Raw genomic sequence first — 26,932 nt, 5'->3', positions numbered from 1 at the left:
AAACTATCTTAAAGAAGTGGGGTTTCTACAGAGAAAACAATTTGGTTTTACAGAAGGAAAGCCTACCTAAAGTGCTCTAATAGGTTTTATTTTCTTATTTACAATCTTCAGCGTGAGTAATAAACAAAAAACATCCGGATTGTTTGTATATTTTAAAAGGGCTTTTGATTTAGATTACCATTGCATTCTGTTATCAAAATTAGAATCACTTGGAATAAGAGAACATACTTTATGCTGGTTTCAAGGTGTTTTTTCTCAGATCGTATACAATGTAAGATGAAACTACAGACATTCAATGCACCTCTTGATGTCAAGGCTGAAAATTATCAGAGGTCAATTTTGTCTGCTAATACGTTTATAATTTTTCTAAAATGTGCACTAAATAATTCGTTTTCAAGGAAAAGTACTAGCGTTCGCAAACGACATTGCGTTTCTGTATATAGAAAAAAACAATGACCTAATACGTTAACGACACAGGTGCGATAGGATTATAATGATGTTGGATACTTTCAAAACCAATTTGATTAGTTTGGCCAATTGTGATTTTTTCAGCTTAAATATCACAGTCCGCAATGACATGCAATCGACAATACTGTCATGCAATGACAATATTACTCATTTACTGACCAATATTAAACAAAAAAGGTAGTTTTAAGTATTTAGGTATACGTCTGGGCAATTTTATATCGAGGAAAAGGAACGTGTTTGAAGAAACTTTTCAAAACATTAAGCACCTTTTCTTTATCTTGGCATGGGCCATGCTTTTCCAACAAAACACTTTTTGAAATTAAGGAATAAAACTAAACAATAATGCTTTCAACGATGAATAATCTTTTAATGTTCAGTATCTGATTAGGAATTGACCTATATTATATTGCATACAAGTAATCTATGTATCTTTCAATGAGTTATAATAGTTTAGAAGGTTTTTAAAAATATATAAAGATTCAACACGTCAATAATGCTTTTAACGATGAATAATCTTTTAATGTTCAGTATCTGATTAGGAATTTACCTATATTATATTGCATACAAGTAATCTATGTATCTTTCAATGAGTTATAATAGTTCATAAGGTTTTAAAAATATATAAAGATTCAACACGTGTATTACTTGCGTGTTGTTTGTCCTGATAGAGTGAAAAGGGAAGTGTTTATGATTGAAATTCCGGAGAATTCTTAAGCCAACAGACTGGATGTGGAGAAGGACGAGTTCTGTCTTTCCTGACGAGTGCAACGACGCCGCTGCCAGGTCACACAGGGCGTGTACTGAGTGGGCATGATCTGGTCTCAATTATATAGTAAAGGTTACCAGGAAGGTTACACGTCACGGTCAGACGAGAGGCGTAACTTAGTGTTTGTGAGAGGTGTCAACAATATTCCAACGTCTTTATGGAACATCCTTTCAAGGTTTTCGTTCCTAATTATAGAAAACGTGTACAATCCTTTAACAAAGTATTTCTCAAACTGCAAATTCAATATTTCTGAACATATTGCTAGATCATTGTCATAGACTCATTGGAAAAAATAAGTAAACAATTATATAAACATCTTCGTTTATCTTCTTCTGGTTTTTTACATAGTACTGCAATTTCAGTTGTCTTATAAACGGCATATGATTTAATATGATGATAAGGGTAGATTGAAAAAAACTTTCAATTGGCATTGTCTGTGGTCCATAATGGCGTTGCTAACGTTATTGGAAATATTTTGCATATTCAAAAATATACAAACGAGCTGACAGTTCAAAATTTTCGTTACCAAAAAGGTGGAATAAATAGCCTATATAAATAATTATCGACCATGTTGTAGGTTCTTTACAAAGCCGTTATCCACCAAAGAGCTGTCTCCATCAACATGACATAGTATAGCAACACATGTTTTACCCTAACGTGAATAAAAATAGCCAACCTAGAGCTAATGGTGGCCGCCAGTACGAAGGATTTCACAGCAAAGCATTTTTTTTTTTGTAAATAAATATAAATAATAAGGACACTACCGTGTAAATTTTGTCCGTGTTTAATTTAAAACTGCAATTATTAGTACATAGATTTTGAGCAATAGGTGTTATGTTTCCACAGAACACAAAAATTTCCACCATCTATTGTTCAACCGTAACCAGTTATTAACACAATATGGCGTCATACGTGACGTAACGCGCCTTATTTATTGTGGGTTTAACCGTGTGACGTTTGTGGTAACTGCTTAACTTTCTAAAACAGTGAGTACAATATATAGCTTTATACTAAATCATGTAAACTGTAAGACTTTTATCTTTATTACCCAACTAAAAATAAATAGTGGCTAACCCAATGCTCGTCATAATGTATTTTTGGAAATCTTTGTGCAACGGTAAAACCGTATATGCTTCTGGTCATAACTGTATACAGAACGTGTTTTTAACCTAATGGAAACTTCCATTCTCTGGAGTTACTGTTTCTGAGAAGTAAGTATTTAATTGGACAATGTGGCCAGTTAGTTATTTTAAATCAACCCGAATAATATTCACAACCTAAATTACATTGGTCGTACGTTGTTGTGTTACTGGATGCCATCAATATAATTCTACCATAACAGATTGACCACTGGACAATGTACAGGCTAATTTATAACGTATTAGGCATGTTATCATTAACATTAATCTTTGGCGCCTCTGAGCGTTTTCGTTTATTCTTAAAGATATTTTGGAAAATATATTTAACGTTTTGTACAACCAAAGATTCTAAGTTATGTACAAAATTGTTTTTAGACTATCGTTTACAGAAAAACATTATTAGAAAGTTTAGAAGATTGAAATACCGTTTTAAATTAAGCTACTGTAATAAGAATATTAATGTGTTATTGGAAATACCTTTAAACTTTTGTTTGCTTCACAGGTTACGTAATAGGCTATAGTATGCTACACGTAAATGACAAAATTAGTGTGATTAAATACAGAATTAGATATAAAAAAATGTTCCTTTGCTTAAATTCAGTGTACTGTTATATTAAAGTATGATAAATAAATTGAAAACAGTACTGTAATTCTCATAAACGCACAATACTTGCCACAAAATAAGAAACAATATTTCTATTTTTATACTATAATTTAATAATAAATAATGTCATGATTTTTATTTCAACAGTTAAGAGATAAAAACAGAAAAATTAATTTGCAAATTAGTTGAACTGTACTGAATTGCTTGATACAGTAAAATGATGTGGTTAAGAGTTCATAAGCTATCGTTTTGAGTTTGCTGTATGCATGTGAATTGAACCTGTCTTCTAAACATTTAACGTCTTCAGGCTTAATATTTTATTCTTTACACATGAACATTAACAAACATCATGTACAAAGTTTATTCTACTGTATTTAATTCGGATTCATTAAATACAGTACGACGTATACAGGCAGGAGGTGACGCAGAAGTGGGCCCTGCAGGACAGAGAGAGGAAGGCGGCTCAGACCGTGAAGGATATTTCACGAATAGGAGTTAATTAATTTGTATGTAAAACATTTCTGAATTGTAATGTGAAAGTATTTCTAAAAACATTGTAAATTATATTTACAAAAACTTGCTTTAAATGCTAAATTAAAATTATCATTGGGTTGTATAATTATAGCGCGTGGCACAGTATTATTGTTGATTTTACCGTCTTTGCAAAATAACAATAGTATATTTTACTATATGTAAATTAAAATGATTGTAATTGCTATAGTGCGAAGCATAAAGAAAGAGTTAATACAAATGATACGTGTTCTAGTGCATAAGAAATCACGTGTCATATACGGACAGTGCAGGTAATATGTTAATTAATGAACACGAAGGTGCGCGGGAAAGAAAAAGGAAAGGAGCCGTTGTTATTTTTATCCGTCATAATTGATTGGCCTTCAGGGTGGATATTAAATCGTAAAAAACATATAGAGCCGCTGTAATTGAGTGTGACGGAATGTCCGATTGTTTCAACAATGGATTCCCTCCCCTCCCCTCCCCACTAGTGTGTTTCCCCTCCAGGCGCAGCTGCTGCGGCAACAATGAGCGCCTGCTGCAGTGGCTAGCCAGCCGTGAGTGAGGTCGGACAGTCGTGTGACGAGCGGTCGTGGTGTGCAGCTCTTTGTTTATCGTGCTCACGTGTTCTTTCTTCAACGAGTATTCTTTCATACCTTTGTACGTTTCAAGTAAATATATGAATCCGTACAACGATCACAGCGTTTAGCTGAAAAAGTGAATTTATTGTGATGAACTTTGGTGAACTGTGATGTTATATATGCTTGGGTTTTATTGGTGCATGGTCTTGTGATATTATTTTAGTAGCATTGAAACTTTAAGGTACGTAATGTGCATTAAACTATGAGCGCCCTCTAAGTATCGCATAAACGTCAGCCAACTGCTTTTATAACTTTAATTGGGTTTCCAATTAAGTATGAGTTGATCATCATTAATCGTTTTTAGGAATCAGTGAAATATATTGTGTGATATAAGCAGTCATATGTACTTGGTAGACGAAATGCTTGTTTTGGTATTCGAATCGTGACGTTTGCTTAAAAATGACTAGTGACACGTTCTTGAAAGTGATCTAAGAATGAAGGTGCGTTATCCAGGGAGAGCCACAGCCATCGGTCCCGCCGCCATGGAGTTCCAGTACGAAGCCAACTGGCAGGAGGTGACGCAGAAGTGGGCCCTGCAGGACAGAGAGAAGAAGGCGGCTCAGACCGTGAAGGATATTTCACGAATAGGAGTTAAGCTGCCGGGATTGACTGGTAGAGTGAATCATGACAATTGGAGTCCTGACGAAAACGAACACATGAAAAACGTTAACGAAGTTACTCCAAAAAAGCAACAGGGTTCGGCGAACAGTTCTGCCCACTCTTCGTTAGAAAGACAATTTAATAACCATTCCCACAAGTTAAAGTTACCATTGAACGGGTTCGAGCTGAGGAGGACCGGTGTCGATGTGAAACCCAGCTCTAACACGCCGTACAGCGAATTGGAGCAACGTTACCAGATTATCACACCCAAAGATGTAGGAAGTGTACCGGAAAACCTTAGTCATTTAGTGTTCAAACAAACCGAAGCCGTTGCAAAACAAGAAACCGGTGCTCTGGTTAATGGAGGTGCTAAAGATAAGAGTGAATCGTCCAGTCAAGCGAAACAGACGACGGCTAGCAACAAAGACGGTGACAGAAGTAGACACCATGACGAACAGGAATCTGTTAGAGCTGAAGTTTCACATTCTGGGAGCAGCCACCCGAGGACACCGCCGAGGCAGGAGAACGGTCAGGAGCTCCGCAGTGGCACAGTTCAGCCCCCAAAACCTTTACCTAGAACGGAAAGTGGACGAACTAAACCTCTTCATCAACGCAACCCAAACGATGTGATAACACCTCCACCTCCTAAAATAAGGCCTGGAAATGCATCGGTGAAATTCAGAAATGAGCCTCCGACAGTTATTCCGAAAAGGATGGATTCATTTTTGGATGATGGTATTCCTGTTTCCAACACCAGTTATGATTATACTGAATTCGCCTCGGAATTTGATGAACTTCCTAAACCTAAAGAGACTCTTGAATTACAACCCATTCCTCCTGCACTCCGGTCTGTCAGGGTGCAACCCAGGGAAGATGAAATCGTTTCGTCTTGGGCCGCAAGGAAAAGAAGAGAATTACAACAAGAGAAACAAAGGCGGAAAGCTCAAGTAATCAATAACCATCCTTACGAAGATATCGACTCTTGGCAAGTCGAAGAAGACGACGATGATGCTCTCTACAACGGTAATGTTTCAAAGAAGGGAAAAGGTTCACACAAATCCCAAAATGACGAGTTCTCCTCGACGAGCAGTAGTGATAGACATAAATCAAACAGTAGTGATCTATTAAGGGAAAGTTTCCGAATAGGGCCTAAGGAAAGGACTTCCTCTCTGGATTCGGAAAGTTTCGATGGCACAAAGACGAGTCCGGTACCGTTGGCTAAGTTCAGTGATTACCACAGTGGTTCCTTAGACGATATGGACATTCGGATGTACCCGAGAAGGACTTCGCCGGACGAAAGTGTGATAGAACCGGATTCTCTGAATCCGGTTGAATCTCAAGAATCGGAGTTCATCATACCCAGGCCGAAATTGATAGTTCCAGTTCACACGTACGGTATCAGGAAGCGGAGGACGGGGAATATGTTGCACTCGTCTAGGCGAGGGAGTGATGCAGAGACCGTGCTCAGCGGGGCAGGAGTGTCCGACAAGAAACATCACACATCATGTCCAGGTATGTAGTTTGTAGTACGTCATTGAGCGTTATATAGCGTTCCGTTAACATAGCTGAAGAAAAAACAGTAATGAAATAAATCGTATGTTGCACCCATTAAGCCATTCAAGTACAGTTGTAAGTCTGAATAACTGCAAGTTAGAGAAGATTATTTATACTATAACCATAAACCACAGCAATATTGATTAATTGTAGACCAGTAAGCATGGCATAATCAGTAATGCGTTTACTATTTGTAAAAAACCGTTTAGTATTGACTGCCATGCAGTGGTGTCGGTTTGTTGAAAAGAAATACAACTGGGAGAAGAGTAAATTGAGAAGGCCATTTCAAATATTGGACAACGCTTGTCGGAGTTATGACTTCTAAAAGTGAAAGTGGGGGTTCTAGCGTGGCTGCTGTGGGCGTGCCGCGTCCCGTTGTCCGATCCTCAGGTTTATTCGTCCATAAACATAACTGTCTGTCTGTCGACATAGCTATTGCACAGGTAGAACAGTTCCAGAGCAGTGTTCTGCGTCTGCAACCGTAGAATATGTGTAATGTAGTGGAACAGTATTCCGCTTCGGTCACAACCACAAACCTGCCCGCCTCTTGTTTTGAAATAGTCGTCATTGTTCTTTTTACTGCTGGATTACCATTACGGTCTATGGTAATTCGTTACGCTCAATTTTGTTAGTAAAACCGATATTATGAGATCCCCAATTATTCACAGAGCAGGCTAGTTTACCCGATATTTTATTGGTACAAACTCATGTGCACTAACCAAATTGTTTGAATCAATTATCGTAATGTGTGGACGAGAAAATTGGCACAAACAATTGCATTACAATGGCCGATTGATGAAAATTGTCAACAGGTTGGGGACGTGTAGAAAGATAGCTGCTCAAACCTAACCTGAAAACATTCATCCTCAAGTAATTTATCTGATTACACAAATCGTTTAAGGGACTCACCTGCTTTGTTTAATAAGCTAAGACCTACAACACTCATTTCTCGGTTATTGTATTTTCCTGTTAACTGACATTGGCAAACAAATATAGTACAAGCCATATCAGCAGCTCCTCCAAATCAATTGGAACTAGGTACATGATATCGAAAGGAAGGATTGAGATAAAATATCGTAACGTGTGCACGGCTAAACTTATTCAAACCTTGTGCACACATTTAATTTTTACACATCGATCACCCATAATGGAACGTGTGAATATTTTGCAGTGTGAGTACGTAAAAGAACCAATCACACGTTCGACGCACAACTATTATGTTTGACAAAATCAATATCCGGACAAAGCAGAAAAGTTCGCTGCAGCTATTGTCCTTGCCTTTGATAAAGTACAGGCAGTTTAAAAGGATCGGTGTCGCAACGAACCCTTTCATTTGGCGATATTACGCAACCACGCCGCCTTGTGACCGGTTGTGAATAGGACCGAAGCCATGAACTAATTACATTCACCTTTATAACATTATTTCATCTGCAGGACGTCAACATGTTCGTTAATATACGCCACCAGGACGTTCCACTGATAAGGGTAATTAAGGGAAATGAAACTGTAAACAAGGGCAATTCCAGAGAAAAACATGTTTTGAGCGGGCGGTATCCAACGGCTTGTAGCGTTCTTTGTATACCGTAGTTGTTTTTACGGCGTAGTGACAATTTTCACTCGTTATGTGCACGGCTTTAGACAGTTTTAATATTTTTTTGGTTCCCCTTCCGTAATAAAGCCTATACTAACACAAGTCATTTAGAAATAGGTGGATTAAGTAGCCCCATATTACTTTTGTTCCTGGTTTGATTTTTCAACGCAATCTGCATTTTGAAGATTGCCATGAATAGTCAGATGAACGATTATAACACTTAAGTGGGTTTTTTGTGGTCTCTTAACTCTTACGAGCTAATTTTGAAAGTCCTTGAAGCGAAGTATAACGATTCCGACTATAATATTCAAATTTAACTGAGAGGGGCATATGTAAAGCGGTGGTATACTTAGCCATTCACATCTTTTACAAAACCTCACATTTGTAGGGATGCTAAATTTTAGTATTATAATGAAAATATTTATTCTATTAAGCCCCTCCTGTTATTGTATTTTGTGCATTTAACGGTAAAAACATGTATATTGTTTTGATCTGCTTACACATTAATGTAAGCATAGTTCAATTTGAATTCTAATTTTGTTCTCAAAATGTTGTTATTTTAATTTACAATCGATTTTTTTCCCACTAAAAGATGTATTTAACGATTACCTATAACTAAATGATACACCAGAAATCTTAAACAATATTTGGCATTTAGTGATATTGAACAGTGGCCTCAACTTGTATGCTGTGTTGAGATCAACACAAGATTACAGTATGCGCCATACTTACCACTTCATTATAAAATTACTACTTACTTACACGTGCACTTCGTAACCAGTGACAGAAAGCACATTTTACAGTTTAGGTTCTGAAAATAAAAACTACCTGTGTGAAATAGTTTAATAGTTGATTTTCTTAACTCAATAATCATATAGCGTACATCTGCACGTGAAAGACTAAACATAAAATATTAATGTTAGTTGAGTATAAGTTGGTAATTAGATTATTAGATCGATGTGTCAAAGCACTGGCATGGTGATTACATTTCCGACAAGGAATGGGTTGGGTCATAGAGTACAATATTGTACATTAAGCTTAATACGTTGTAATATAGTACGCTATGGCTTTCGACGAGCCAAACTAATACACATTTATGACGTAATTAATTTTTGTAATGATGTCTGTTTGATTCAAAGTTACAACTTAGAATTTTCAGTTCTTTTCTTTGCATAAGCATGACTTTTATAGTGTAATTTACATCAAAAATAAATTGAAATGGCTATAAAATATCGGCTTAATCAGCAATAATTATTGATACAGCACATACAATATGGTTACGATCTACAAACTATGATAATTTCTGGAGTATCTATAACACTACAGTCACCTACCATGCTAGAATAGATGATTCAGCCCATCTACAAGCAACATTAACTTGTCTCCTGTCACTGTTATGTTGACGCTATGCTAATGTCATTATGTACACAACATCGTCACTCTCCTAGACTGACAGTACAGACCAGTGTTATTTTGAATGTGTATACACTCATATACGATGATTCAGGCCATCTACAAGTAACATTGACATGTCTTCTTTCACTGTTATGTTGACGCTATGATAATATCATTGTGTACAATACATCGTCACTCTCCTAGTTTGACAGTACCAACCAGTATCTCAAATGCTATATATTTTAAGTGTATACACATGTATACGATGACTCATGTCATAAACAAGTAACACTAACATGTGTCATGTCACTGTTATGTTGATGCTATGCTAATATCATTGTGTACAATACATCGTCACTCTCCTAGTTTGACAGTACCAACCAGTATCTCAAATGCTATATATTTTAAGTGTATACACATGTATACGATGACTCATGTCATAAACAAGTAACACTAACATGTGTCATGTCACTGTTATGTTGATGCTATGCTAATATCATTGTGTACAATACATCGTCACTCTCCTAGACTGACAGTACAGACCAGTGTTATTTTGAATGTGTATACACTCGTATACGATGATTCAGGCCATCTACAAGTAACATTGACATGTCTTCTTTCACTGTTATGTTGACGCTATGCTAGTGTCATTATGTACACTACATCGTCACTCCCCTAGACTGACAGTACCAACCAATATCTCAAATGCTATATATTTTAAGTGTATACACATGTATACGATGACTCATGTCATAAACAAGTAACACTAACATGTGTCATGTCACTGTTATGTTGACGCTATGATAATATAATTGTGTACTACATCGTCACTCTCCTAGTTTGACAGTACCAACCAGTATCTCAAATGCTATATATTTTAAGTGTATACACATGTATACGATGACTCATGTCATAAACAAGTAACACTAACATGTGTCATGTCACTGTTATGTTGACGCTATGATAATATAATTGTGTACTACATCGTCACTCTCCTAGTTTGACAGTACCAACCAGTATCTCAAATGCTATATATTTTAAGTGTATACACATGTATACGATGACTCATGTCATAAACAAGTAACACTAACATGTGTCATGTCACTGTTATGTTGATGCTATGCTAATATCATTGTGTACAATACATCGTCACTCGCCTTGATTCACAGTACCAACGAGTGTCTCATTTGCAATCTATTTTAAGCGTAGGCTATCCTCTCGTACACGATGTCTCAATTTTAGTCGTATGCTTGTATACTGTATTTGTACCATGATAATGCCAGTCTCTTTTATGTGGGTAATATTGTTCTTGTGTAATGTATGTATATGCATTAAATGATTGTAAGTTCTTGCGAATTGATAGTATAGGTATTTTATGTTGGGAAATGTTATTATTATGAACCAGGAGAATCGTGTTAAAAATTCAGTATATGTTGCGTGCTCCAAAAACTAAAGACAGGGTGTCAGGGCAAGAAGTTAATTAATTTGATATAACTTTCAGTTTATAAATTTGTGGATATCGATTTGTTTATTTAGTGTTGAGAATATCTTTTCTGTATTCTGGTAAATCTCCCTGATTCCTAGTCGTATATTTGTTTTACAACTGCAATAATTATAATATTGTTATCACTAAAGCCTTTATGTACTCGAAAAAATGTTCATAGCCAAGCAAACAATTGTGGATTTTTTTAAATATGGGATAAAGGTTGAGAAATCGAAACATGATTGATGTTAGCGAAAACTAAACGATTTAAATGTTACTATTTAATAGCAAGCGATTGGCACACTAGAGCTGGTATTACAAGTCAAATATTTAGTTTTGTGATTACTAAATCTCCATCCTCCATCCTTAAATATGAAAGGACTGTGTAAGTTCGAAATCCATTAGCAACAAATCGGTATTATCGATAGATAAAATCTTTGGGTCGATTGAAAAGGCGTATAGAATTTATATCACAGTGAAATTTACGCCAAAATTATATTTTTATTCCGTTCTCGTGGTAAACGTTAAATAATATAGTTTCTTGATGTCTCCTTCAATTTAAAAAACCTATTAGCCTATCTCTTATAGACAGCTGAGATTAATAGAAATCCCGCTTTAGTTGTTATTAAATGGGTGGCATTCACTAATGACTAGATAATAGTTTCTAGTCGCATCCACGAGGGCAATTTGGAAGGATTAGAATTTATTAAAGCCAGTGGAATATCCTGCGCTTTGGACTTGTTTATTAGTTGCTCACATCCTAACCGTTATTATTTTTTTGAATGGTAAACAACTTTCGCCGTCTGACTGTATTAGTAGTGTACTGTACAACAGGAGCCAGAGAATAATTTTTCAAAGTTTAGGAGTAGTTTTTGGATATATTTTGGGCGAATTGCGGAACTTTATATAGGGGGGAAATCGTTAAAAAGACGCGTTTTATTGCCTTGGATAAGTGATACAGGCGTATTTTAGTTACCGTACCAAAACTAATAACTATTGATCAAAGAATTCAGTTATTTAAAAAAAACTACATTCCAGAAAAAGAAGACTTGTCATAGCAATGTTAATATAAAAAGGCTATAATGAAAAAGTTTAAAGAATTTAACCATATTGAACTTGCTGAACTCAATGTCAAATCAATAAATAAACACACTTTTTTGTCTGCCAGGGGATGGTAAAGATCCCTTTCTTGTACGATTGTCTGTCTATCCCCCAGGACATCTGGAGAATGAAACGAGCTATATCAAGGCAGATATATATCTAATGTGGCCTATGCTATAAACGTAATGTACTGATTGCAACCTCGGAGAAGCGTTTTATACCCCACGTTGTGTGGCATACTCTTCCCTTGTTATTTTATAGAAACGCGTTTTAAATAAATACTTCATTACAAAATTGATTATAAACACGTTTTACAACGTATTTTTTACACATCTCATATAGCAAATTAAACATTCTAGTACTCACCGTGTCCGTTCTGTTAGCCAAGATTTTATCGCCTAGCTGTCGCCTTATGTCTGTCCCACAATTCCGCCTTTGGTGTTAGTATGAGACACATTTCTTATTTCTAATCTGGATAGGTATTAAATTAAAGACTTGAACCAATTATAAATGCATATTATCGTTTTGTTTAGCTTTTGGAAAAATATACAAAAAGCTTTCAAGCTAATAATATTAGAGTAGGTAAAATTCCTTCAAGGGAATTCTGGAAAAGCGTTTGGTTCTTTTTATGGGTGTGTTTTAAGATTGAATTATTACATATGGAAGTGAAATAATTTTAGACGAATATATTGGCACATAACCTTGAGCACGTTGTCTGCTGAAATTTAAAAATGGTAGGAGCAGCAGATGACAGCTTTGTAAGTACAATGAATTTGCCGAATAGTCACTGAGCTCAAATCGCGAGCCGCGGAGTCATCGGTCAGTCTGCTGGGCCAACGGTCTCCGAGTGTCCCCTACATTATTGATGTCAGTCATCATTTCTGTAGTAGTGCCCAGAGCCCAATGACCTTGGCATCGCGAGCCGCGGGGTCATCGATCAGTCTGCTGGGCCAACGGTCTCCGAGTGTCCCCTACATTATTGATGTCAGTCATCATTTCTGTAGTAGTGCCCAGAGCCCAATGACCTTGGCATCACGAGCCGCGGAGTCATCGATCAGTCTGCTGGGCCAACGGTCTCCAAGTGTCCCCTACATTATTGATGTCAGTCATCTTTTCTGTAGTAGTGCCTAGAGCCCAATGCCCTCGGCATCCATATTTCATTTATTCAAATTCGCCCAGTGACTGACCTTCCACGTGGGTCTGGAAGCCACTTCGCCAAGTATCGGCCGATTTATCAATTCTGCCGACACGTCGAGCCTTACCGCATTGCACCGCGCCTAGCCGCTAGGTCCTGAATACTGAAAAAGGAGATCTCTCTGTAAATGTTCGATTTCCTTGGCAGGCCTTGCAAACACTGATTTCTCGACACATTTAGGGTACATTTAAGTTTTAAAGGCTTTACAGTATTATTTATACCCTGTATATTCAATTATTCTAAAAAAAGGTGTACTGCTTGAATTATCTCGTTGATGTAATTTTATTTTTGAATTCGGAGGTATTATATTTATAAACGAATTGTCCATCCATTATATAAGTTAAAAATCACTTTGGCAGTTTCAAGGTTGAGGAACTTTGAGACACATAGATCTTTTCACAGTGTAAATTTGTAAGCAGACTTTTAATAAAGAGTATGACTATGCTCTCTACGTAATATGATAAATATACAGTTCTGTTAACGCAAGCAACTCTTGGCGGTATCAAATCATCTCAACGGAAGAAGTTGTGATAACACGGGTGACATGCGGATGTGACGACGTTATCTAAGCTTCTGGCTTACACGGTTTGCTGTGTGACGATTACATTATTGTAATAGACTAAGTTCTCTGTTGCGGACCACGTGAGTGAACTCGCCATTAGCTGATCTCTTAAAAGCCTCTATTCCGCTGTTTGTCTATTCTGCTCCTTGTCCTTCTGCTCCAGTCTGCAGATTATTATCAACAACACTTCACGGTCGTCGTTTCAGATCTGACAAATGCAAGCAAATTCATTTGAGTTCTTGGAAGCATGTCAAGACAGATTTACTCGCCAGACCATGTTTAATGGTGCTGTTTCTATCTCGCAGGCGGTTGCAATATTTTACTGCCTCTCAGCTAAGTTTATACTCATACGGCTTTCTTGACGTTGAATGCTTTGTTATGTTTACGATTTTATGTTAAAAGTTGAACGATTATAGATAATTTTACATTTGTTTTTTTCTAGTCATTATTACTTCCTTCGTCCTACAGCTTTAAATTTGGTGCATGGGATCCTATTGAGTCATGGGAGAGCTCTGTTAGATTTAGGGTAAAAGGAAAGGGCAGTCCGTCCGGTTTTCTTCCCGTCTCTGCGCCTCTTTCGTTACGTTTTGTCGGGTCATTCGATACTTTGAGTTACAATCCACAACAACTAACGCAGTCAATTGAGTGTCAGAGTGAGAGAGTGTGACGGTAAACAATTTATGTATGAAAAGGACTTTTGTGGTAGTGTATGAAAACTTTTATCTTCCTAAATTCGACGATTTTGACACATTTCTTGTAAAAATGTCTTATGGAATAAAATATTTATTATTATTATTAATTTCCTATTTACCACGGACTTGGCACTAAAAATAGTAATTAGTATTTTGGTATAGCGTTGTAGGTAAAATATTTTATTTTTTTATTATTTTTAAATGCGGTTGTGTTTATAGCTTTGCGTTATAATATACATCAGTGGTTGCACCTACCTTTCTTTTTAAATTATATTTTAAAGATAAAATCAAGGTAAAGGTCAATTATCTTAATATAATGTTTCAACGTTTTGGTATTTCTTATTTCTGAACAAAACCGTTCAACAATTTAAAAAAAACTTAAAACAATACAAGGAAATGATTTTAAAATATCTGCATAGAAGGGAGGTGCCGGAAATTAGTTTTATAATTGCCTCCTCACACAATCAGTGCCAGCGATGTCTTAGCCACTGCCAACAATGCGCAGTTGTGGCCTTGCCCAATGCCGGAAGAGAAGGCGAGACCGCGACGAAGCGGGGCGCTATCGGCGAGACATTTCCAGCTAGAGCTGGAGCTGGAGCGGTCGCTGCTGTTTATCAACCGATCGGATCACCCGATAGCGCAACAATATGTCGGCAACAGCTGACTGTTTCATCATGGCCTCCACTTTCACCCGCACGGCGCGGCGCGGACCGCCTAATTAATTGATCGCACGTCCCATTTATGATATGCGCTATGTCGTGCAACTACGCTCATGCAATGCGCATGCGCAGTGAGGTGCCCCTACAATGCGCAGGCGCGGTTATCCAACAGGTACACTATTGCAATTGGTGTCGCTGCTGGTTATCGGTTGTGCCGTTGCATTGAATAACGTTCTGTAGTTGGCCGGATGTGAAAGTTTCTCTTGCTTTGTAATTTTTAATGTAACCGATTTAGATAGAGCTTAGTTGAAACAAATCATTCTTTTAAGTTTCTTTGGTTGTTGTCCAAATTAGTCCCTGTGGCCGAACAAAACGCTAATTGTCATAATTTAAGTTTGCTTCCGGTACTCAGCCTTAGTAAGATTCTTGTTATTTTTGTTAAAAAGTAACAAAAATTTATTTATTACGTTTTGCTCAGTTTGAGTTGGGCTGTACGATCAATTTCGTTATACTAAGTTATCCCTGTAATCTCGATCCGGATCTGGCAACATAATGAATGGTAGAGCTACCGCGGGGTAAATGGGAAACGTGAACTCCGGGCGCCTCATTAAAGAGAGAACCGTCAGCAAATCAGAGACCTCCCGTAGTCCACAGACGCACTGGACTAACTAATAGGCTGGTTGTGATGGCGCAATCGACTCTGATACGCGAGATCACACTTTCTGACAGTGTTTAATTTTAGAGTAAGAATCTATAATTTGGATACGGTATCTCTGTGTTTTTTTCATTCATTAATTTTTTTGTTTACATGCTAAATTGTTAATTTAAGTTAAAAATGTAATGGTATGGGCCTTATTATAGGATTAAAGACCTGTAGAAGATATAAATTACAACAATATAACCTTTATTTATTTAAGTGGCATTTATTTTGCATACATTATGTTTCTGATGAGAACGTTTAATACTTTAGAAGTTTAAATAGGTGAAATCAATAAACATAGTAAACAAAAATTATAATAAAGACGGTGCTAATACACGCACTATATACTGGCTATTTGCTGAAAGATTTGGAGTACGACTGTAGATCGTTCAATGAGAAACCGCAAACTGTCGCAACCAGAAGCTCACCTTCGGCAATGTAGGTTAGAACATGTGTAATTTTACTCCAGATTACAAAGTATTATGGAATAATGTATGAGGTCTGCGGCCAACAAATTATATTTGTTTATTTATATTTTTGTTTTGAGGTACGGTAATTTTACAAAATTGTTCATTGTGGTTAATATGGTAATTTTATAACACCGCTGTCCACATCGAGACGAAATAGACTTGTCACGATGTACAAGCTTCTGTGGCCCATTTTCTGTACGTAAGGTGTACTATGTATGTTTGCAAGTTCATAAATAAATTTGATTTGAACTATGCTGATATCGCGCTCTTGGAGTTCAGTCAGATTTATCCGCGAGGAGTGCCAGAATACCGTGCACTGCGGACACTGTGCTGATCTCACGCTCTTGAGGTTCAGTCAGATTTATCCGCGGGGAGTGCCAGAATACTGTGCACTGCGGACACTGTGCTGATCTCACGCTCTTGAGGTTCAGTCAGATTTATCCGCGGGGAGTGCCAGAATACCGTGCACTGTGGAAACTGTGCTGATCTCAAGCTCTTGAGGTTCAGTCAGATTTATCTGCGGGGAGTGTCAAAATACCGTGCACTGCGGAAACTGTGCTGATCTCAAACTCATGAGGTTCAGTCAGATTTATCCACGGGGAGTGCCAGAATACCGTGCACTGCGGTACTATGCTGATCCTCGATGTTCGTCTGAGAGCAACTCACTTTCTAGCCCACTTTCCCGCGCTTCTTGGCCTGGCACACAGAAACACTTTCTCCGAGTCCTGCCGAAACGCCCCGAGCTTTCGCCTCGCTGCCGACCAGTGATCACCTCCGCGGCTGTGTGTGGTGAGTGATGAGTGACTACCCACTCACTGTGGTGAATGGTCATTACGACTGGTGATTACGTCGCCCACATGCCGGCTAGCCGAATGTAATATGCATGCTGCTGTTGTCGTAGCAGTGGTACATGTGCCATTTACGGGATTTTCACTGGAAAACCGAACATTGGCTGAGTTGCAGAGTAAACCCCTTTATTCGTATAAGATGCTACACTATGAAAAAAAAAACATTTCCTCTGTGAATTTTGCTCATAAATTGTCCGCTTGTAGATCATTCGTAGGAGACTTTGGAACCGATTTAATCCATTAAACAAGGATATCAGTTTCTGAGATATGGTAGTGCCAGAAGATTGAATAGTAATGTTTGCTGCTCAAATAATTTAAAACAAAACAAAATCTACTTCATTTCTCACTTTTAAAATGGAGTAAAAGTTGCAGTTTCCCCTTAGCATTATGTTATTCTATCGGCAATAAAATGTTCTCACAAAAGAGGCAGGACGAAGGAAAATTATTTGTTTTTCTTACATAATATATTAATAGAAGCCACGGTCTCTTGATTTTTTCAATAAGTTTTCTGAGTTGGTTTACCAAACAGAATCTAAAAAAATAAATTGAAAGCCCATTTTATACCCTTTAGTTGACATAACAAGCATAAGATTGTAATAATCCATCAATTGTCGATTGTTTGAATTTCTTAGTATAAATCAGCAAATGATAAGATGTGGAGATAAGCACTCAAAGCTGCAGTGGTTGGGTTTATTATTTTTAACGATTAGTTATCTAACTGGCTGTCACTCAATTGTCATTCACTTGGCCAGATTACATTAATCAACAATTCAAATATCCCGAGCGGCGGAAAACGACATTTTGGTCATTACACAAGAAAGATCCATAACATTTATTTGGTTTATGGTTTAAAAGTAGTGAAGGTTGTGTGGCGTGGGAGCGATGTAATCACGAGTGCTGTGTGCTTCATACTGAACCTGTGTGCACCAGTTGAGGAGGAAAGGAGTTGATTGAGGTCCTTGGAGAGGCGGATTGGAGCAGATCACTCATTCTCTCTCTCTCTTTCTCTCTCATCTCCACTGATGTGATGCCCAGCCCGGTCCGCCTCTGTAAATTATCCCCGACACACAACTATCAGGCCGAGGTACGTTCACACGCACTCGTGGCTGCATTGTGAATCGCTATTTTGTAGTGATTACTTTGTGTCTGGACGGACTTTCAGGAACCGTAATTGTTGCTATTTTGATCGTTACACCACTACATCGTTATTTTTTTCAAGCTGCTGACATAAAAGAATCCTCGTTGTATAATCGTTGATTTTTAAACTCTTTAAAACCGCTTTAAAAGAATTCTCTTGGCTTTAAAGGATTGAAATTGATGCCTTCCATAGTGAGTATAAAATTAATAGAATAAATGTGACAGAGTTTCAAGAGACAGTGCGCGAATGTGTTCAAAGCGTTTTCTTCTCAAATATGAGTTAAATGTTTGGGGGGGGGGGGGAGGCACAATATCTACCTTGTGTTTACCACTTTTCTGGTTACATTAGGACTGCTGAATGGTTTTCTGGATAGCGATGAGTTTTCTGCAAGAAATGCTGTTAAGCACTCAGTTTACTTCTTCATCTTCAACTCGCCGGTAAATTGCACGGTTTTGCCCCTAAATGAGTTCGTGGTGAGCTGTTGAATGGTCGAAAGTTTCACTCACAGTTACCACCGCGTTTCAATAGTGCCGGGTAACTTTACATAACGGCGCAGTGCGCGACAGCAACAGCCAGCGACTGAATGTGCCTTTCCCCGACTCACCTTGGCATTTCGCGCAAGACAACCTTTGCTCGCCCGACTCGACTGTCTTGTCAGTCGTGCTCTATAATATCCTGTTTACAGCGATCATACTGTACAGATAGAAACGCCTTTCTACTGCTGGCCTCGCGACGCGATGTAACGAACAGGCTACGACTCAACCTTGGTTGCGTCAGGTTATGAGACAGGATTGTTCCAAGAATAGTGATCTTATCAGTCATTTCCATCGGATTATGAAATAAATACTGTATATTTTAGGTGGATCGTTAGTTGTTTGGGTGTCCGACATTATATAACATAAACATATAATATAAACAACGAGATAATTAAAAACTCGAGTTTTTCATAGTGACGTTATCTTGTATTAAGATTTTAATTAGATGGATGGTTTTCAGAAATTTATCAGACAACGCAGAGTTAGTTTAGTTAACTTCTCGAGTATGATACACCAACGTAAGAAGCGTTCATAAAACGGAATTTCCAGTGAATTATAGTATGTTAATATTTCTAGCTCACCTTTTCCAGAATCTTCTCATAATGCTTTCTTGGAAACGTGCACTTGATTCCACACCATTCTTCGTAAGTTTGTGTTTGTTATATTGTTTTCTCTAAAGTTATCGGGGATTCTGTGAAAGATGTCGCCCACGGTGCATTGTTCGAGATGATACGCGTGATCCGTATACCAATAACATTTACAGAATTCCCACGTCCAGGACTCGGTATTGGAATGACTGCCAGTTGAGAAGTTCAGGAGGCCTTGAGACCAGAGAAGCTGTGTGAACGGTGCCACTCGCCTCCTCACGGTTCAGTGTCACGGCGTTCCCTCCTTCTCCCATATTAACACGATGACTGACGTATCCTGAGTCTCAACTCTCTCGGCGTCGCTTGAGGCTCGAGAGTCGGTGCTCGTGTGGTACACGTTGCCACTCGCCTCCCCACGCACGGTGTGTGTCCGGTCACCGTCACGTTCTCTCTCTCTTATATCACGATGACTGACGTATCCTGAGTCTCAACTGGCGTCGCTTGAGGCAAGACTCGATCGGTGGTGTGAACGTTGCCACTCGCCTCCCCACAGTTGTGTCACGGTGTTCCCTCCTTCTCCCATATTAACACGATGACTGACGTATCCTGAGTCTCAACTCTCTCGGCGTCGCTTGAGGCAAGACTCGATCGGTGGTGTGAACGTTGCCACTCGCCTCCCCACGGTTGTGTCACGGTGTTCCCTCCTTCTCCCATATTAACACGATGACTGACGTATCCTGAGTCTCAACTCTCTCGGCGTCGCTTGAGGCAAGACTCGATCGGTGGTGTGAACGTTGCCACTCGCCTCCCCACGGTTGTGTCACGGTGTTCCCTCCTTCTCCCATATTAACACGATGACTGACGTATCCTGAGTCTCAACTCTCTCGGCGTCGCTTGAGGCAAGACTCGATCGGTGGTGTGAACGTTGCCACTCGCCTCCCCACGGTTGTGTCACGGTGTTCCCTCCTTCTCCCATATTAACACGATGACTGACGTATCCTGAGTCTCAACTCTCTCGGCGTCGCTTGAGGCAAGACTCGATCGGTGGTGTGAACGTTGCCACTCGCCTCCCCACGGTTGTGTCACGGTGTTCCCTCCTTCTCCCATTTTAACACGATGACTGACGTATCCTGAATCTCAACTCTCTCGGCGTCGTCTTGCACGGGATTTGACTCAGCTGTTTCTTCTGCCACTTTCGTATTCCTCTTCTTGGTAATTACAGTTTACAGTACAAGAGTACATATAGAGATTAAGAGACCTGATGACCTTATTTTTATAAGTTCAGTCGTTTTCGAAAGCCGTAAATGTTAGGCAAAGCACAATCATTACAGTTTAGCTCGGCCCGTTTAGAGTTGTATACGGTAATTTATAACCTATTGAAAAGTTGAAAATAACCTTCTTATACCCTTATTATTTAAGATTATGTATTATTGTTACTGGTTGGATAATGCATCCAGTTCTAGATTTGTACATACAAATTTTGTACTCTTACGATATTATAAACACATTTTTATGGAAATTAATCTTTCTCTTGATCAGAGTAAAAGTTTTAGCTTTACTGACGTCCCTAAATTCCTTCGTGTGTAATATGCTAATATTCGTGCGCCTCCGTCCGCAACGGCACCATGAACGGTATCATCAACCACTTTAACTGAATTAACCAAACTTCTCTTCGTTGATATGCAGTGGGAGAAGTCCCAGTTTCCCTCAATTGGTTGGAAATTCTTGGGGGTCAACCGGAACGAAATTAGATACTCTTACTTGGACAACGATTCCTATAACAAATATACTCGAGGAATACAGTACCTACTGTCACATCATGTGTTGTCGTATGAAACTCTTTCATTAGAAACGTAAATGACCCAGGGTGGACCCCGGAAGTCGAAAGAAAAACAGTGCCTTAAGGCAAAACACGTTCTGATTTATTTTTTATTGTATGTTTTATAGGCACCGGCTGATAATAAGTCATTCTTTATTGAATGTTAGAATGTCAATGAATTGAAGTGATTTAAATCATTGAGGTAAGAATATCCATTTAAAAGACTTTGGATATTACCTCTTTACTACTTAATACTTTTGTTTTCTTACGACTACTTAAACACCTTGACAAATTCGTAAACTCTTTGTTAAAGAGTTTACACTTTAAATTGTGTTATTTTTATAAAAATTAAAGAAATTTTTACTTTCTCAACTAATAGCTTTAACTAAGTGAAGGAAAGACAAAACATGGTTAAGCGAATCGTCGAGAACCTTTGAGAAATAAAGGGTTTAAAAAGAATAACAACATAATGTTCAAAACTTAGTTATTTACGTAAAGCAATGTCTTAGTTAAGAATAAATTTGAAATCAAACGAATAGAAACTATCAACATCAGACAGTTTTTGTTAACAATCAAATATGACTTATTAATTAACCATTATATGCTGTAATGGAAAACTAATGAAGCTTGTATCCCACTTATGCAAATACACTGAAGTCTCGCACCCAATCAAACAATCGGCGTTTACACCTGTTCTGATGATGGATTTTCTACGGATGTTTTTAGTTTTTCGATAGTTTATAAACTGTTTGGATTGGCTTATGATGCAAGACAAATAATTTACGATCAGTGTTCTTAACCACATCTCGGCAAAATAGTATGGAATGCGTGGCCTACCCAGTCTACAATAATTAAATTGCATAGATTAAACGATGAATTGATGTAACTACAAAAACTATAGATACAACAAAGCATCATAAAAATATGCTGACTTGTTTATACCATACCTTTAATGACGATCTTTTGGTTGTGGAAACTGATAACTGAAATTAATAATGTTTAATCTAATCAAAATCTATTACAAGTTGGTAGATAAACAGAAATAACACAAGGTTAATAACTGAAACAGTGATCTAGTTTAGGTGATAACCAGTGATAGTCATGGTGTAGGAGGCAACAGTACAGATATTGCGGGCATCATAGTGACATGTCTGAGATTATCGCGACCTCCACTATCAGCAGTACCAATGCCAACGACAGAAAGATAGATCCCCATGAGAGCGAAACTGTGCCAATGTAACTTAAGACAGTTCCAGACAGTTATTTATACCAGTTATTTAACATTTGACACCGATCTCCACACCACTATCGTGTAACAGAGACTGACTCTTACACAAGCGAGCCACACTTCAACAGTCCAACTTCCAAATAGATGCACATACTTCAGTCTCGTATACTGGTCATGAGTTTTGTTGACGACTGTTTTGTTCATAAGTCAGCTTCTTTTAGACCATAAAATTTCCTTAGACTTTTCAGACCCAGGATCAGGAAGGAGACTTCAATCTGCAGGAAATTGGCGATATGATGCCATCGTCAACTCGGTCGGTGATGAAGTGAAAGGGGATTGTGTAAGAGCAAGGCTTGCGCTGACCTATCCCATGTGAAAGCCGCCGCTCTGGACCGGGTCTGGACGCCCACAAGGGGTCGGTCACACCCTCGGTCGTACGGCTTCGGCAGATCAGTGAGAGCAGATCGGCGGGACAGCGGAAGATCAAGGCCGCCTACATTAAATAGGAAGAATTCCGCCTACTACTGACGGAGTCCTATCGCCTACATTTCTTGTCTGTGAGTACTCCAAAAGCACGATTCTGCCTTAAGTTGCCAGGCACGCCTCTAGGCCGGATTATCGACACATGAAGGTCAGCCTATATGGCCTCCTGGCTCAGTCCGGTTCGGTCTGTGGCCTTCAGGACCCCCCCCCCCCACCAGCACCTTGGCGGCTCGTTGCTAGAGAGTGAAACCCTCTGAAGGCCAAGGTTTTACCGCTATAAATCGCCTAAAACTGGAGCCGTCTGGATGTAATTTTCTATTGTCTGCCACTATCTACTTTGATTGAGCCCACCAATCCTAGTGCCATAATGTTGATGTTAATTGAGTATGAGTGTGTTAATTATTATATTTGAATGCAGTAATTTACTCCCCGCATTCACCATCAATTTAGACCCGCCTTGGAATTATAAATTCTCTTCCTTGTTTTCTTGTGAGCTTCCGCACGGTCTTTGTAACAGGAAGTGTGCGTGGCTCTTGAATTCTTCAACCATATTTCGAAAGTATATTTTCTGAGTTTAGTATGATACTCTTCTTAACAAATTATTTTACATTGCTTCTCCAAACAAGTCTTCTGCTCTGACTATTCTTGTCAAGAATGAATGAATGAATGAATTGATTTGAATGAATGAATTGATTTATTTCCCAAATATATGTACAATATTACAATACAATCTGTACAATTAACTTCTAAATTTTTACAATACCGAACAAGTTTGAAATGTGGACAAAGAATAAGAAATAATCATCATAGAATAAACATAATAAAAATAACATCATGTATAAGTTATAACTAGAGTATAACTAGACTTATTAACGACGGTTTTATCATTACATAACGCGCAGTATTGTAACCTGGTTGATCTGAAGCATTGGGCTGGAACAGTAAAGCTGAATGTGCTAGTATGTAAAAGTGCTTTGCATGAACAGAGATTTGAACCTGGGATCTTGTAAAATCTGCAACGCTCGGGTATCAGGGTTTGTAAATATTGATGACGTCACGTAGTGGACAGAGCCGAGAGTCACGCAGGAGAGGAGAGGAACCTCGTGAGCGACCCTGCGAGATAAGCAGCTGAGGACACGCGTGCCAGAGTCGGAGCTGTTTATACCGTAGATTGGAGGTAAACAAGCCTTGTGTCGGGCAAACAAAGACTTCTCTCTTGTCCCGACCCTGACTGTTAGTTGCTAGTAAAGGCTTCAAATAAACCACCCATCGTCTTTGAGACGGATGAAGAAACCTAAAGTGTAAAACGGAAAGTAATACCGGCAGTTGGAGGTCGAGTAGGATTTCCATTTCATATTGATGTTTAAACTAGCCAAAAACCTTTACTAACTAGCTACTAATCCATGACAACAGTCAATCATAAAGTTTTAAATATACTTTCACTTAGTACAATTTAGGTTAGAGTAGATTCCTCACTCAGGTACATAGTTTCACTCAGCTAACATTTACTGTTTTGTATTGTTTAGATTTGATTAGATTTGATTCTGATTAGGTTTAGATTGTTTAGTATTCGAACCGACTAGAATAGTAGACTTAACTCAAACTTGTATAGATCATTGTTTTATCAGATTTAAAGTTAAGAAAAAACTAAAAATACAGTATAAATCCGAAGTGCAGCATTTGGGAATCTCAGACCATTCAATGATTATTTTGTCAATATTTTGTGATGAATCAGCAAATATGAGACAAATCAGGAATGATAGTTACTTTAAACTGAATTATAATAGTTTAGAAAAATGAGCTAGGATTAGTGAATTGGAATCTAGTCTTCGAAGAGCAATCTGTTTCGAATGCTTTTAGTGTATTTATTAATATGTTGCAGGCTTCGATTGACAACTGTAAACAACATTATCCTAACACTCATTGTTCGAAAAAATGTAAAAAATTCCGTTTGGATGACTGACAGATTGTTTAAAGGTGTTCAGAGGAAGCATAAAAACTATATAAAAACTTATAATAGCTAGACCACACGACGATAAGTTAAAAAAGTATTACAAATCGTTCAGAAATAAACTAAAAACAAATTTAAAAATGTGCAAAGAGGAATATTACCTGAAACTTTTGAGGACTGTTCTGGGAGCTCTAGGGAACAGTGGAAAGTTGTAAATTGATTTGATTGGGGAGAGGACCGGTAAGAAAAGAAATTTTTGAAATTGAAACAGATGCTAAAGTGTTAACTGATAAGTTGCAAATAGTTAATGAGTTTAATAAATTCTTTTTGAATGTCCCAACGATATTAAGAAGCTCGATTGTTAATGTTGATGTTGAAGGTAATTTTGATGTATATTTCCCTCGGAAATATGCACAAAGTTCTATGTTCATGTTACCTACATGTGAAAAAGAAGTTCAACAAGTACTAAGTAGTTTAAGCAATAATAAAGCACCTGGGCAGGACAATATAAATGGCTATCTTTTAAAACGAATTTCTAAACTATTGTGCCAGTTCTTTCATATCTTTTTAATAAAAGCATGGAAGAAGGAGAATTCCCGGCTTGCTTAAAGTTGGCTACAATTGTACTCTATTCAAAAAATGGTAGTAGAAAGCAAACCACTTGCTACAGGCCGATTCTCATTGTTGTCTGTGTTTTCGAAAACTGCTTGAGAAAATAATAAAGAAAAGGCTAATGAACTTTTTGAAAAAAATATGAATACTTAAGTAAAAATCAGTTTGGGTTTAGAGAGGCATTAAGTACGGAAGATGCATTGATTACTTTTTTAGAAGATATATATAGTGGTTTGAACAAAGGTAAGAAATGTGCAGCTCTTTATATTGATATAACCAAAGCTTTCGATACAGTTGATCATGAAGTGTTGTTGAAAAAGTTATGGATGGCAGGAGTTCGAGGGCTACCCCATGAGTGGTTTAAAAGTTATTTAACTGATAGAGGACAGTTCGTAAAGATTGGAAACTAATCTAAGTGATGTTGGACAGATAAAGTATGGAGTTCCACAAGGTTCTGTTTTAGGCCCAATCTTGTTTTTGGTTTACGTCAATGATTTATGTGGAGGGTTTATCTCAATGGGAAAATTACTGCATTTGCTGACGATAACGGCCCTTACTTATATAGATGAGGACATAAACACAGTTTACGAAAAGATGAGTGCTGATCTAAGACTACTAAATTATTGGTTCAAACAAAAATTTTATGGTAATGAGTGAAAAAAGAAAGTACATGATTTTTAGTTTAAGAGGGACTCAGAGTTTTGAAGATGAAATGGTTTATCATTAATATCTATTGCATAAATGCCAACAACTGCCATTGTTTAAAAATTAGTAAGGTTAAAAAAAATTAAGTATTTAGGCATGGTTATTGATTCTAACTTATCTTGGAAAAGCCACGTAGGAAAGTTGAAAACAGAAATGTTAAAGAGTGTAAGAATATTTTATTTACTAAGAAGTATATGCCCTACAAAAAGTTTTTAGTGAAAGTATATCACGCTTTAGTAGGTTCCAGACTGAGCTATGGCTTGGCATGTTGGGGAGAGATACATAATGTTACTACTTTATATCCTATCATTGTACTCCAGAAAAACCTTCATCCGCATCATATCCAATGCTCATAGAACGGAAACATTCATGGCCACTTTTTATTAATTTCAAAATTCTTCCCATTAGAAATTCTATATATTTTTTAAAGTTTTAAAACTATTTTACATCAGAAGTACATCAAATTTATTTGGAGAAAATATCAGATACCAATTAAGAAATCTACTAGTGGAAGTTCCGAAGCCTAACTTAACTCTTTATAAAAAAGTTTTATACATTTAATGCACCACGCTTATTTAATTTAATTTCGTTCAAAAATTCAGAAAAAGAAACTAGTTCACAATTTTTAGTTGGCCTAAAAAAACCATTGTTCACGTTTCCTGATTGTGAAAATTTATTTAGCGTTATTGAATAGTTTGTTCTTTTTTCTTTCACAAAGGGGATAAATGATTTATATATAGGTCTATCTAAAATTAGTTTCCTACTAGATTGCATTAATATATATATTATCAGTTAACTCATTTATCAATTAAGTTTTGTTTATTTGATCCAATTCTAAGTATAGCTCATTATAATAAAAGTTTAGATATATTTAATTGTTTTATTTTACTTGTTA

General features: G+C 37.6%; 1 protein-coding gene across 5 annotated transcripts in view; it reads left to right on the top strand.

Moving 5' to 3' along the window:
* LOC124362545 (cGMP-dependent protein kinase, isozyme 2 forms cD5/T2) overlaps positions 1-26,932 on the top strand; it is a 381,547-nt gene that overhangs the window by 292,899 nt on the left and 61,716 nt on the right. Inside the window, exon 1 of one of the 5 annotated variants that reach the window (XM_046817150.1) lies at positions 4,052-6,240. The exons of the other annotated variants lie outside the window; for them this stretch is intronic. Within the exon in view, the coding sequence (XP_046673106.1) occupies positions 4,563-6,240 (1,678 nt within the window). The 5' untranslated portion in view covers positions 4,052-4,562. Of the gene's footprint in view, positions 1-4,051; positions 6,241-26,932 lie in introns of those variants that run through there. 5 annotated transcript variants of the gene reach the window in all.

Source organism: Homalodisca vitripennis, chromosome 5 (genome assembly GCF_021130785.1).
Source record: "Homalodisca vitripennis isolate AUS2020 chromosome 5, UT_GWSS_2.1, whole genome shotgun sequence".
In the NCBI taxonomy this organism is placed as follows: Eukaryota; Metazoa; Arthropoda; class Insecta; order Hemiptera; family Cicadellidae; genus Homalodisca; species Homalodisca vitripennis.
This window is presented reverse-complemented; position numbering and strand designations above follow the sequence as displayed.